The sequence below is a fragment of the Phalacrocorax aristotelis genome, chromosome 8 (assembly GCF_949628215.1).
Source record: "Phalacrocorax aristotelis chromosome 8, bGulAri2.1, whole genome shotgun sequence".
Classification (NCBI taxonomy): Eukaryota; Metazoa; Chordata; class Aves; order Suliformes; family Phalacrocoracidae; genus Phalacrocorax; species Phalacrocorax aristotelis.
Window position 1 is genome coordinate 39,952,181 of NC_134283.1, and position 14,124 is coordinate 39,966,304.

Genomic DNA, 14,124 nt, shown 5'->3' on the forward strand with positions numbered 1-14,124 from the left:
GATCTCCCCTGGCCACAGGTGCTGAGCTGGAGGAAAGCCCTAATTTTTTTTGCATCCCCCAAATGCCCTGTCCATTTGGACAAATGCCCTTTATTCTCACTTGGTATTGCTGAAGACCTGTGGTGCTTGGGGCATCTGTGAGGCTGGTGCCAAGAAAAAAGCACTTCTACCAGCTCTGTTGGCCCCTTCCTCAGCCCTCATATTGGCCCCTACTCGGGGTGCTCCTGCCTCCATACACCAACTTACCCACAGGTGTCTTGGAGCAAAGTTAATGTCTCGTTATGTTTTTGGTGTTGGACAGGAGGGATCAGACACCCAATAACGATGATCACCTCCGTGTTTATCAGTATTGACTGAGTTCCTATAATTATTAGTTCCTTGTGTCTCCTGAAAGAGAACAGCCTGCCCCAGTTGGAGCAAAGGAACATCTGATGCTTTGGGAATATCCTCACAAAATGGTGAGGACACAGATCCACCACACTTTGATTTGGTGACATTTCAGGGCTTTGAGGTCCATGGATGAAAATCTCTAGACCAGAGGAGTGTTGTCTTGCCATTGGCATTGCCCGCTGTGAGAAGGGGAAAGGTGTTGCCCCAGGCCTGAATGAGCTCTTGGTGCATGGGGGTCTGTTGTGTGGCTGAAGCAGTGATGCTGCCAAGCACAAGACAGGGCATAGAGGGACTGATCCTGCACAGAGGAGCACAGCTCCTGTGTTTAACCCTTTCTGGGACAGGTCTGAAGTGTAGTCAACCCTGGGTTGCGAAAAAGGAACATCTTTCATAAACCCCATAAAAGAAGGGACCTGCTTCCTTTGCCCTTGTGCAGATACATAGTTCTGGGGAATTTCCAGTGTTCTATCATTATCATTTTTAATTTATTCGTTGCTTACACCTCAGCCTGTTTCCATGTTGCCCTCAGAGCCCTTTAACATGCCACTTCATTTTCCCGCCATTGTTTGGGGCTCACCCTACCTGCTGTGAAGCTGGAGAGAAAACACCTGGTGTTTCACCCCCACATTGGCCAGAGCCTGCCATTCATTTCTCAGCTGCATGCGATATCTCACCTCTCTGCAAAACAAGCCTTCCTCCGTGCTGGTGAGCACTGGGAGGAGGAAGAGGAGGAGCTGGCAGCTCTACATCCAAATTCCCCCTGCTGCTCTGCCAGCTGCCTGCTCCTTGCATGACGTGATACTCACACTTTGCGGCTCCAACCCACAGCTGGATGCTTGCCCTGTGCATAAGGAGAGGTCGCTCCGTGGCGGAACTTCAGCCCTGTAGGTGGGAAGTTGGCCCAGCTCTGCCTCCAGCATGCAGACTTCCCGTGTGTCTGTGGGCGGCCGCAGGTCCTCCAGCACCGGGACAGCCAGTTGTACCAGCACGGGGCAGGTGGGGAAGAGGTAACTGGAGCAGAGGGGGAAGATAGCACCTGTGGTGCTGGGGTTAGTTCCTGCAGGGCAAGAGGAAATGGTGCATATGCAGTTTCACCAGCAAATGCTGCTAATTTGGACAAGCCCAGCCTGGAAAGCCGAAGGAGAGGTCTGCAGAAAGGGCAGAGCAAGGCTTCTCCTCCCTCTCCCCCAGTTCCAGCTATTGATGCTCTTCTGCATCAGAAAGGGTCGTTCAGTCCCTGTTTCCTCAACTGCCAGCAAGGTACTGGAATTTTATTGTTGGCTGTCCAGGAGCAGGTCTTTGCTCACATAGTAACTATGGTGCGTGATTGCATGCCTAAGGGCACGCCTTTCCCGCCTTGCAATGGAAGAGCCCCACCACCAGCTTTGCAGCCTTCAGGGACAGCTCGCAGCCAAGGCCTTGGGATGGGGATAAAACCCAAGAAAAATGGGAGACGCTTTGCCAGAGGATCCACGTTGGTCTGTCTGGTAGCGCTGGGTGCTGAGCAACCCCAGGGCGTTCAGAGTGCTGTTGAGCCCCAGCCAGGGACAGGCCAGAGCAGCTGCCTGAGCCCAGCGAGTTGGAAGAGGTTATCCATAGCGCTTTCCATTGCAGTTGCAGGATGTGGGTAAATTCACGGGCTCCATCCTAGAGCCTTGGTCTGGGGATTGATTGCTTAGTAGAAATCTGCCAGAAATCTGTTTTGTAGAAAGACCTCAAGTTTCTGCCTTATTTTGTTGGGGTGCTCATTGACTGGGAATTTTTCTCTGAATACAGCAAAGTCTTTTGGGGGGCAGTAGCAGGGGCAGGGTAGCTTTGCTAGGGGAAAGGACACCTTTTTTTTTTTTCCCCCCTTACAGCCTACCTTTTGCCCCAGTACAGCACTGAGGTAGGCAGGCTGGATTTGGCTGGGTATGCAAGGTGCAGGGAGACAAGTGGGAGCATGCAGCCTCATCTGGACCAGCTTTGCTCTGTGCATGGTATTTTGCAGCTCTGGTCACAAAACCCCAAAGCAGTAAGTTTGGTGGCAGGAACGTGAGCTGTGCCGGTTAGCTGGGGACATGCAGCGGCTGTGGCCAGAGTGATCCAGTCCAGTGCTGGGGAAGGAAGTCAGCGAGAAGGACAGAGCGTGAACAAAACCCCTCTCCGGAAAGGCGCCCTGTTAATCAGTCAGCGGGGCCGACTCAGCAGAGAAGGAGGGAAGGGGAAGCGGAGAGGGGCTGAGGTGGTATGGGGGGGCTTGGAGGGAGGATCCGGTGCAGGGCTTCCTGCAAGTGGAAGCAGAGAGGGAGCGGGAGCCGTGTTGTGCCATACCATGCCATGCCATGCCATGCCATGCTTGCACCTCCACCCACACCCACACGCAGCCTTTGCATGGGTTTCCAAAGCCACCACTTGCTGTGGTGGTGCTGGTGTTTTTCTGTGGTGATTTAGCCATCTGCAGCCATCACATGGGAAAACCAGGCCTCTGGAAAGGCTTTTCTGCAGTGTGCTCAAGGTCAGGCACAGTGCTGGAGCCTGTGGGCTGCTCGGTCTTTATGAGACACCCCGGGGTGGGTTGCGCTTTCCAGGGCGAGTGTGGCTTTCCCCCAGGGTAGGGATGCAGGACCCCAGCGGGCAGACCTGCCATGCTGAGAGCAGCAGTGATTTCAGGGTGTAGAAAGAGGTGGAGGGGGCTAGAGAAAATGAAGGAGCCACAGTGATAAGGAGAAGGCCCTTGGTGCAGCCTGGCCCCTTTCAGAGCCGTGCACTGAGAGATCAAGGCTAGGAAAACCACTGGGAAATGCAGTTCTCTGAAAATAGACAAGGTGTGAGTGGCTGTGGGATCCTGCTTCCTCTCCCCGCATCCCATCAATCCCCCTCTGTTTATTTTAATATCCCGCTGCCAACTTGCTTGGAAACCATCTTGAAAAAACAAAGCTCGCTGGGGCTGCCGCATGCCTTTTTAATTACATTAATACTCTCCCCGCAAAAGGGCGCGATTTGGTGTGCACGGGAGAGCAGGGTCTGCTTGGAGGGATAAGGAGATAAAGCATCACTGGGGTTGGAGGTGGGGAAGGAGGGATTCGGAGGAGAGGAGACGTCCCATGCTCTGGAGACATCTCCCTCGCACCCTGGGATTTGATGGAGACACAAACCATCTGTATGTCGGCTAGCAGAGATTTAATGGCCAAACCCAGCACCAAGTTCAGTGCTGGGGAGAGTGAGACACAGGAGAGCTGTAGCAGGGCACACATTCCCCTGGGGCGGGAAAGGGCAAGGGCAGCAATGGAGTGGATCCCTCTGGCAAGCACAGAGAGGGATGGAGCATTTTTGGGGGGAAAGCTGATGGCCTTGAGGATACTTTTTCAGGCTGGGAATGGCTCTGTGCATCCTTTTGCCTGCCCTGGATGCCATGGATGGCTGTGGGCATCGGCATCCCAAGATACCAGCCCCAGTGTGGGGTGTTGGGGTGAGTAGTGGGTCCCCAGATGAGCAAATGCCTGATGCGAGGAGTCCCTGAAGCTCCCAGCAGTCCGGGACCGGCGAGGAGGCTGGACAGCCACAAGGGCCAGCCCAGTGCTAACTGCCAGCAGCAGGAGCGTCCCCAGCCCTGCACCACGGTGCTTTCGGAGGGAGCAGTGGTTCCTTTTCCTGTTGTACTCGCGGAGGGCCGCGGACAGGATGCATCTGCAGGAATCCCACAGCCTCAACCTGCACAGATCATACTTTTTCTTTCTTCCCCTCCACCCCCTGGCGTTGTTTGCTAACAGGTCACCAAGTAGCACATGAAGGGAGGCAGGGGGTAATTTCTGCAGCCGTCCTGCTCCCCCCAAGTCTGACAGTGGGGCATTGAGGTATATAGCATTGGCTGAGAGGCTTCTGCTGCCCTGGACCACTCTTTTTAGTGGTTCAAGAAAGGGGTACCACCCCAGTTTTGAGACCCGCTTCAGTGCCGGTTGCAGCCAGCCACAGGAATTGCTGTGCCAGGGTTTTGGGGATTAGCTTTCTGCTCACTGCTCAGGGCACCAGCAGGATAAGAGGGTCTGCTCTTCCCAGCCAGCCCAATGGTGAGCTGTATCTTTCACATTTTGAGCTGAGCGCACTGGGGGCGGTGGGTACCCCTGGCCGCCTGCTGGGGCGATGGACAGGCAGGCTGTGGCCTTCTGGAGAGTGGTGTTTGCACAGGGATAAGCGTGTCCGGCATTAATAGGAAATGCAGCTTAGCAGTCAGATTCCTCCCCCCCCGCCCCCTTTTTATAATAAACCTTGTTACATTTTGAAGGGATTTTACAAAAAATGTGCTCATTTATTTTCACAGCCCCAGGGCACATTTTTGTGCGTGTCATCTGACGTCCCCTCCCTCAGTGAAGGAGAGGTTGGAGGCGCAAGGCAGGGTGTCCTTCACGGGGGTTGAGTGCTGCCCGGTCCCAGGGGCCGTGGTGACGCCGACCAGGCCCGCGTGTTGAATGACGAACGATGGCTGATATTGTTGTTGTCACTGAGGGAAGGGTGTCTGTAGAATGGGCCATGGGGAGCAGGACTCCTGCGCAGGCGGAGGTGGACCAGGGCGGCCCCTGGGCTTGTCGCCACCTCACGCAGGCGAGGGAAGAGGAGGCGGGAGGTGGCGGGGGGAGATGGCCAGCACCCCGCCGTTGCCATGGGGGCAGCCATGGGGACGGCCATCTCGGAGCCGCGCGCAGGCGGGAAGGAAGTGGAGAACAATCGGGGAGAACAAGGCCGGCAGCCCTGGCCTGGCTGTGCTGGTGGTGCCGCTCGGCACGTCCCTCCGCCACCGCATCCCCCTCGGCAGCCTCTCCTGGTGGCAGTGGACCCTGGGCACCCCGGCTTCTCCACGGGCCCGGCTCCTCGCACCGTGTCTCAGAAGCCTTGTGTCATCGGGGACGGTGGCCATTTGGTGTCTCCCAGGGCAGGGTTAGGGGCTTCCCAACATTCACGGCATGGCTCTACCAAGGGGCTTCCAAGGCCCACAGTCCTCACACCACGATTTTGGAGGAGAAGCATCACATGGTGTTCTTTCTGCTTGTGAAACTCATGGAAACACCATGTCCTCGAGACCTCTCCCTTTCTGCCAGATCTCTCTGTTACATGGGCTTTAATGTGATGAGGGAATGAGGCAGACATGCACAGACTGTGGTTGCAAAAACCTCACGTTTCTGTAGAAAATCAAGCTAGAAACATGTTTTTGCATTCTTTTCTTCCTTAGCATTTAGCATCTACCTGAGTCACAGCTTCACATTTCGCAACTCTTTTTTTTTTTTTCTTCTATTTCTGGTTAGTTTCCTTGCTTGTTTTTGCAGTCACCAAGACTTTTATTTTGAATTATCTCACGTCTCCAGAAGCTGGAGTTTTAAGATAAAGATCATGAAGTAATGACAGTCAGCAACACCATGCTAATGAAAAACAAGGGCTACGGCTCTGAGGGTAACCGGTACTTCGAGATGTTTTGTCCATGAGGAGCTCACTTAGGGTGCGTGTCTGGCATGCCGGAGATGCAAGCACACAAGAAGTGGGACTCTCCCTGACAAAAGCTGGGAGTAGTGTGTGATAATGTGTTTAACTGTCCATCCTTGAGCCTGGGTAATTTCACTTCTGGAATGCCTGCCCTACTGTGGTGCAGGGAAAGGGGCTGCTGTAATCCCCAAAGGTTTGGTCCTGTTCAGGTGACTGTCTGTACCCAAAAGTGCCTGGCATGAGAAGGGCATTCAGTGAATGTCGGCTGGCTCCTGAGAGCATCTCTGTACAAACACAAGAGTTTACATTTGTGGTATCTGGGCAGATGGATTTTTGTTCCCTGGTTACACCAAACTACCTGCTTATAGAAAAATCTGCCACCAGACTCCCTCCAGTTATCAGATATGATCGTTCCAGAGCAGTAGTGCAAGTGAGCTCAATCTTAGTCACCTGGTGAGGAATGGCCACACCTGGACTCCCTGATTTCTGGTCTTCAATTCTTTTTCTGGCCCCCATCTGTGCTTGTCTCTCTGGCTGAGCCCAGGGGCTCTCTGGCCCCAGCCCTGGAGCTGCTGCTGAAGAGCAGACTCCTACAATATATTTCCTTCAAGAGGCTTTGCCCCTCTCTCGGCTCATGATGCCAAGCTAGCTGCTGCCCACAGTGGTGGGTCCAGGCTAGCAGATATTTGCATCATCCTCTCTCTCCTTTCTCCCCGCAGATCTGGTAAGCAGCTATTCTATGACCCCCCCTACTCTTAGCATCACCGAGGAGGAACACATCATCAACACCAAGGATACGCTGAGCATCACCTGCAGGTAAGGCGAGTGGCTCTGCCTAGACTGCTCTTACTTGGTAAGTGTTGGAGGACGAGGCAAGGAGAGCCCGCCAGGGACACCTTGGCTGCAGTTACACCTGCAAATTAGCACAGCTGATTAGAAACCTGCCACATTCACCAAGTCTGAATTCATCTAATTAATTAATTGAAAAAGAAGCTGAAGATGTCTCAGAGGAGATGGTGCAGTCTCCTACCTCTGCTGTAGTCTTGCAGGCAGAAAGAAGATAAAGAATTGCGTGATCTGAGAGCTTCCTTGTAAGCTCTTTAGGGAAACAGGCCTTCCTAACTCTCCTTGTCTTTCTCTGACATTGCTTATTCTCACCTCAACAGGGACTGCTATGCTGTAGTTCTGGTTCCTAAATCTGGCAGGTCATTTTGGGGGACGTTGAGAAATATCCATCGGAGAAGGCAAGGCTGCAGTTAGTGGTGGCTGTGAGAGGCTTCCAGCTTTTCTAGGAAACTGGGATTTAAAGCTCTCCCTTGTACACGTGGGGGTGAAAAGAAGTCCTGGCCAGGCCAGGTGAATAATTCTGTGAGAGGAGCTGGAGAATCTCTGGTCATTCTGGAGACTGTGGCTCTGAGAAGATGATGTGCCTGAACTGATTTGTCCGATGCTGGGACACTTGGCTCTACACGTTCTCAGCACTACATCCTATCTTGGAAACAAAAAATTAAAAAAAAAACAAGTGGGAGAAATGACCAAGGTCAATTTTCCTGACAAAGCTGGAGTTTCCGTTCAGTAGCTGAAAGCAGATCCACGCTAGGGATCTGAGTGCTAGGGCCCAATGGGGGTATAAATTCGGTGTGGGCCTCAAATGGGTGTTCCTCAGTGTTATATATAACCATGGAGCAAACACTTGGCTGGCAAGGTTGCTTGTTTGTGTGTGCCAAGTGAAGTGAAGACTTGGTTCATGTCCTGTCACAAACATATTTAACTTTTCCTGGAACAGACGGCATTGCTTTTACTATGTGAATCAGGTCATAGCCAGGGATAGGGACAGAGGAGAGAGTGTTGATCACCATCCTGAACTGATTGCACTCAGTCTGGGAAACTAAGTGGTTGTGGGCTTGTTATCTGGTGACCTGAGGAGCCATGGTGTGTGCTAGGTTGTAGGAAACATGTGAGTTGGAGGACTGTGGTCAGCCATATAGATGCTGGGGGGAGCACAGAGGAAGAGGGAGGAGTCTGGGGACTCCAGTGCTCTGCAGTTCTCTCTGCAGGAGGGATGGAGGGGCTGACGCTTTCTGTTGAAACCTTGGAAGAAGAGAGATTTAGTGAGATTTTTCCAAATGAGCTTATAATCAGGCCAGACCCTTTCTTTCTCAGCAGTGACCCAGGGAGGGACACAGAAAGTGGTTTCAAGAGCATAGGAAAGGTGTGCACTGCCAGTGCCCACAGCGAGCCCTGCGCAGGTGCCCTGAGGACTCTGCGTCAGGCAGCACTGCAGCCATAGCCTGGCATCTGGGGCTGGCTGCTGCAGGACCAGCCCCATACTGCCAATTTCCTGGGTGATTGCCATGGAGCAGGGTTCCTGAGAGTGCTACACACGATGGACAGACCTGGGTTCTTGCAGCAGCTTAAGGCAGGGGAGCTGATGGGTAACTGGGACTTGCAGAGACAGCCCTGCATTGCTTGGAGACTGAGCCAAGGCTACAGGACATACTGAAGTTAGAGGTGTGGTTAAAGAAAGTTTCTTCTGCAGTCAAGCATGAACATACCTGTTTAGCACCATGAAGCAGAAAGCCTTTCTTTTTGGGTAACCCTCCTGGACTGGGAAGGACGAGATTGCTTCTTCCTTGTGCACTTGTAAGGTATCAATTAGTATGAAGGAAAATCACATGAAGTGGAAAAAAAATCTTATTTCCAGTGCAGGGTCTGCATGGCCCACTCTTGCAGGGAGCTTGTACAAGCTACAGAGTCTCTCCAAGTGGCAGCGAGCTCCCTGTTTCCTGCTGCAGTGTCAAGGCTCATCTTTCAGGCTCACTAGGCAGTATCCATACGGCATGCTGGCATGGACACAGCTGAGATAAGGAACATCCCTACCCCTGACTCCCAGGTGCTGTGCAGAACTGAACTGGCCAACAGCAGAGAAGCAGGACCACATGCAAACAGTACTAAAACCCATGCACCCTCTGCCCACATGCTCCATGGCTGCCCCCTGCCTCTGCATCCTGCTATCCTAGATGTGCTTCCCTGGGACTGTGCAGGGTCCTTCACACCACCCACAGGTAGACAAGTCTCAGCATCTCCTGCATGGCTCAGAGGTTCCCATTCTCCCTCTAAGCTCTCAAGCCTGTGTTTGTCTAATGTCTTGAGGAGAGAATTTTGACTGTGGGACACTATTAATTCATTTGAATAAAAAGTCAATCTTTTCTGGTCCCTGGATCTCTAATTACAGCCAGCTGCTTCTCCAGCCTCTCCTCTGGACCATCGCCCACCCTGGGAAGACCTGGCTTGTGTTGATGGAAGCTGAAGGGAAAAACATGCAGACCACCAAGAGAACAGGCAAAGGAGAGTGTGGTGGGGCAGGGTAGGGCAGAAACAAATACAAAATCAAATCCAGGATTCAGGGATTCCCTGGTGAGCATCATGTTGGAGGTGGCTTCAGTTTGACCCTGGTCTTCACTTGAGAACAATGTCCTCTGGCTGCTCTTTGCGCTTCCCTGGAGCCAGGAGTACGGGCCTGCTGGAAGCACTGCTGCAGCAGAAAGCTGAGCTCAAAACCCACCGCGTGAGACTCCCCGGACACCTTTCAAGCTTCACCCACCAAGCGTGAGAGTCCCGCAGCTGGCTGCGCTCTCAGGCTGCCTTGTAGCAGTCTGGATCTCACACACCCACAGCTCTGCAGCCCCCCTCCTTCTCCACAGCCCACCTAGCCTTGTCAGTGACCACAGTCTGTGCCAGGTCATGGGATATGCGATGCCTCTGGAGCTGGGCATGCGTAAGAGACCCAGAGACACAGCACAACCACAAGGAGCCACCAGATGCTGCAGTTCTGTTTTTGCAAATGGCATTACATACAGGCACGTTCCCCCTGTCACAGAGTGCAACGCACCCTTGAGAGGTCCAGACAGAGCAAAGGACCGCTCCAGGAGCACTCCCCAAAATACAGATCATGCCAGGGCTGGCTGAGAGCCCCAGTGATGTTTCAATCTAAGTATGTGGCAGAGCAGGGCAAAGGGGCCGATGCCCGCACGGACAGTGCATCTTTTATTAGCTTCCATCCCAAGAAGGAAGGAAAGAACATTGTGAATCTCTGCATTCATGCCCTCGGCAGCCTGCAGTGGGGAAAAGCAGAGAGCTTGTGCTGTTCCGGCTCATGAATATTGGAGCAGAACCCACAGAAGCTGGCTGCACAACAGCAGAAACCTCTGGAGGGATCAACTTGGTCCTGGCTGTGCCATCCCATCCTGCAGGTCCTGGGCACTCAAGTGGAGAGGGAGCGTCATCCAGGCATGGTATTTAGAAAAAGAAGGGCAAGATTGTCCTTTGCTGCCCAGTGACTTTTTAATAGAGCTGACTTGCAGATGCTTGTGGATGCACAAACCCTACTCTGGCAGAGAGGAAGTATTTGACCCTGGAGCCCTCTTGGCTCCCATGGAGGAAATGAGCACCGTGGCAGGGCTGAAGGCGCCCGAGGACATGGCAATGCCACGCCGTGGCTGCTCCGGAACAGTGTCCAGGGACACACAACACCTGCTGCTCTTTCCTACACGTGTGTGACTGCTGTTAACATCCTCTGTGGTGCTGATGAGGGATCTGTCTTATCCCAGATAAGCCACAAAGCCACAGCCAGCTTTGCCCATCATACCGCACTTGGGAGCCTCAAAGAGGATTGAAGAAAAGTGGTGCTAATTGCGATGTCTCCCTTGAAGAGCATCTGTCCTGGAAAGATTTAGGAAAACAGCTGTGGAGAAGCCTACTGTGCATCTGGTTCCATCTGGCATCAGCAGGCTCTGTTGCCCAAAGACACATTATCAGAGAGCTGAAAGAAAACAACTTAGGAACAAATCTTCGAAGGTGACAGATCGGAGGGAGGGAACCATCCAAAACTGCTGCCTGAGCCTTTCCCCAAATGCAGAAGAGGTTAGATCCAGAAACAAAGCCAAGTGACCCTGGCCTGCCCTCATCCCTGCCTTCTGGTCCTCTTACACACCAGCGATGCTAACTTGGGCTCATACCAATGCCTACTCCTTCTGTGTCCCCACTGAATCTGGTCAAGCAGCACATGATGCAAGGAATGCCTTGGTTTAGAGCTGCCCGCAGGCTGGTTGTCAGGTCTGTTTGTACTGGCCCATCCGTGTTTATATAAATATGTGTCACTCAGCTACTGCTAGCCTTGATGGTTAATAAAACAAGTGGATCTGATAATGCGTGAAAATCCCAGTGGGTAAACAAACAGAAAGCGGAAACGCTGGAGACTTGTACAATTACCCTGCTCCACATGGAGTGCCAAAAATGCCTGTGCAAACGCAGTGGGCTTTGGGGCTCCTTTGCTCAGTCAGGGTCTGACGCTCTCAGCTCTGGGTTGAGAGGGGTCCAGCCTCACGGCCTGTGCCCAGTGCAGCGCAGCAATGGGCATGACAGAGGCCACCAGGTGTTACGGATTTGGTGATCAGATTTACTATTAGTTTTCACTGTACATGCATAGGATGAGAAAAACTCAAAATTCAAAGCTTTTTTTTTTTTTTTTCATTGAAGTGTTTGTGAGACTCTGATCCTTTGGAAAAGCCTGCCATGATTCCCGGACACACGCGGCTTGAGCTGTGCTTCCAGTTCTGCCTCAGGCAGTGATGGCATTTTTAGTGAATGCAGAAGTTTGAGCTGGGTCAGAGGGACTGCGTGGCTGTCCCCAGGGGCACGTCACCGCCTCCAGAGCCCTTGTCCTTGGTGACACAGGGAGAGTGCAGCACACTGTCTCTGAACTCATCCATGGTGAGCTGGGCAGTGGAAGCTGGAAGAGAGCAAAGTCTGCAGGAAGACAAACCAGCTGCTGAAGACAAACACAAAGGGGCAGGTCTTTCCCCCATGCTTGGACAGAAATCCTGTCCTCATTGCGCCTGAGCCATTGTGCCCTCTGATGGCACCTTATCTCGCTTCCTCCTTGCTGTCTGGATCCAGCTATTGGTGACAGTCACGGTCTGGCTGCACTTAAAAGCATCTGCCCGCAGAGCTGCCCTGGCAGAGCAGCTGCATGTGCCAACATGCCTATTCCCAACTTGCATAATAGATGAACCCAGTTTCCCCTAACAGAGCAAATGGTGCTGACAAAAGGCCATTTTACCCCCACAGCTGTCTCTTGCGATGTCTTCTTTTTTCCCATTCCTTTTTTTTTGCACATTCTTAAGTGACTTTCAGTTACGCTGGCAAACTTTCAAATGGGGACTAGGCCTTGCTCTGAAAGGGGCTCTGATTTCACAGAAGGAAACTTCCAACATGGAATAAAAGCTTGTTTTGTTTGTAGTAAACAAGTGCAGTTATAGCAAGCTATGGTGGCGCGTGCGTGTGCGTACACGTGCATATGCAAGCCTCCTGCTCTGGAGATCTTCAGGTATATATAAAAGCACATGTGCATGCTCTGTCCTGGGGTTCCTTGCAGTTTCTGGACTTTTCCGTTTGTCTTTGAACAGGCTCTGTGGTCGTGCCCTCAGAGGGGTGTCTGTAGCTCAGTGTCTCTGCAGAGGTAGGAAGGGGGGTCAGAGGGCCTGCAGGGTGCTGTGCGGTGCAAGGGACCCCCTCCCACAGCAGCGGGGAAGGAAACAGCTGGCAGCTGGACAGAAGGCGGTCAGCTGAGCCTCCCCTTGTTTTCTCCTTGCTGTCTTTTATCCCTGACTCCCTCCTGCTTTTCTCTTTCTCGTTTTCTTTCCAGTCTGCTCTCCTTCCCTCATTCTCCTTCCCACTCCATTCATCACACCACGAGCCCCAGCCAGCAGCTGCACTGAGCCAAGGGAACTCAACACATCCATGTGTTTTCTTAATAGCTCTGGACCCTTTTAATAATGAGAGGGAGTAGAGAATAAATGGAGCCTTTCCCTCAGGACCCTGTGTGGCTCCCTGTCCTGGCAACAGTACCAGTAGGACTAAGTCATGGGAGGGGGAGACCTGCTTGTGAGTGGGCTGACATCTTACAGCCTAGCATGGTGGGACAGGTGGCCCCGGGGAAGGGAACGGGCCTGGGCTTGCCCAGCAATTAGTAAAGCTGTTTGCCATCTCCTCTAGCCTGTTCTTCTCCTTAGCGGATGGCCATTCCTCCATGCAGCAGCCCAAGAGCAGTGGCTGGCTGGACCATGTGCAGATGTGCACAGAGTCACACAGGACAGTTAGATCCCCGTCGCGTTCACCCTGCTCCGCCCAAAGCTAACTCTGCTTTTTGCCCGTGTCTAGAGGCCAGCACCCCTTGGAGTGGTCGTGGCCCGGGGGCAAGGTGGACCCTGCTGGGAAGGAGAAGGAGACTGAGTTTGCAGCCTCGGCAGCCCCCAGCAGTGGCCGGGCAATTCGAGAAGAAGACTGCGAGGGGACTGGCACGAAGCCGTACTGCAAAGTCCTGGTGCTGACAGAGACCCAGGCGAACGACACGGGTTACTATCGCTGCTATTACAAGTACATTGATGCCAAAATCGAGGGCACAACGGCAGTCAGCGCCTACGTGTTTGTACGAGGTAAGAGCCATCCAGTGATGTGTGCCCTGAGGCTAGGGGATCTCAGGGGCAGCCTATGCACCAGCATAATGTCAGAAAGAGTAAAAAGCCCAGCGTGTCCCCTGGCCTCCCAGGGCAGAGCGTGGCTGCTGCAGGCTCAGGGAGGAGGCCAAGGGCTGGCTCCCTGCACTTCCAGGGAACCAATATCCTTCTACCTCTGGGGATGGCGGCAGCGCCTGGGATTCAATTACGACCCAGCCTGGGGGCATCACTCCAGCCGGGCTGGAATGCAGGAATTTAAGGAGTGAGAGCCAGGCCTCAGAGACACTCCACTGCTAAAAAAAGCACAAGAGTTAGCTTCTGGGCAGCTGGGGGCTCTCCGAAACTCTAGTGGCTAGGGAGATAATGTTCCGTAAAGCTGAGACTGAGAGAGGGAGAGGGGGAGTGGTACAAACATGCCATGGGCAGCCTCCTGTCCCCAGGCTGGATGGGCCTGGAGCTGCTCCACCATGGCAGACCCAGATGCCTCCTCTCCATGCTGCCTGCGCAGGGGCTGCCCGCACAGGCAGGGTTTTAAGACAAGTTTGGAGGAGGCGGGATGTCCACCAGGCTTAGAGCTAGAACCTCAGCTCAGCAAGTGGCTGCGGGGCCAATATTCAGCTTCTCCGTGCCCCAGGGGCTCCTCCTCCGCCATCTCCCCCACTGCTCACAGCACACTCCAGCAAGATAAACGAGCGCTGTCCCCTGGAAACAGTTGGCTGAGCTATTTCTCTTTCCACCCCCATTTATTAGTTGGTGCAGTTGT

General features: G+C 53.2%; 1 protein-coding gene across 2 annotated transcripts in view; it reads left to right on the plus strand.

Annotated features, from left to right (window-relative positions):
• Nucleotides 1–14,124, plus strand: part of FLT4 (fms related receptor tyrosine kinase 4) — a 60,472-nt gene that overhangs the window by 15,577 nt on the left and 30,771 nt on the right. For both annotated transcript variants that reach the window (XM_075102715.1, XM_075102714.1), the window contains exons 2-3: nucleotides 6,564–6,660; nucleotides 13,066–13,340. In XM_075102715.1, the coding sequence (XP_074958816.1) occupies nucleotides 6,564–6,660; nucleotides 13,066–13,340 (372 nt within the window). The remainder of the gene's footprint in view (nucleotides 1–6,563; nucleotides 6,661–13,065; nucleotides 13,341–14,124) is intronic.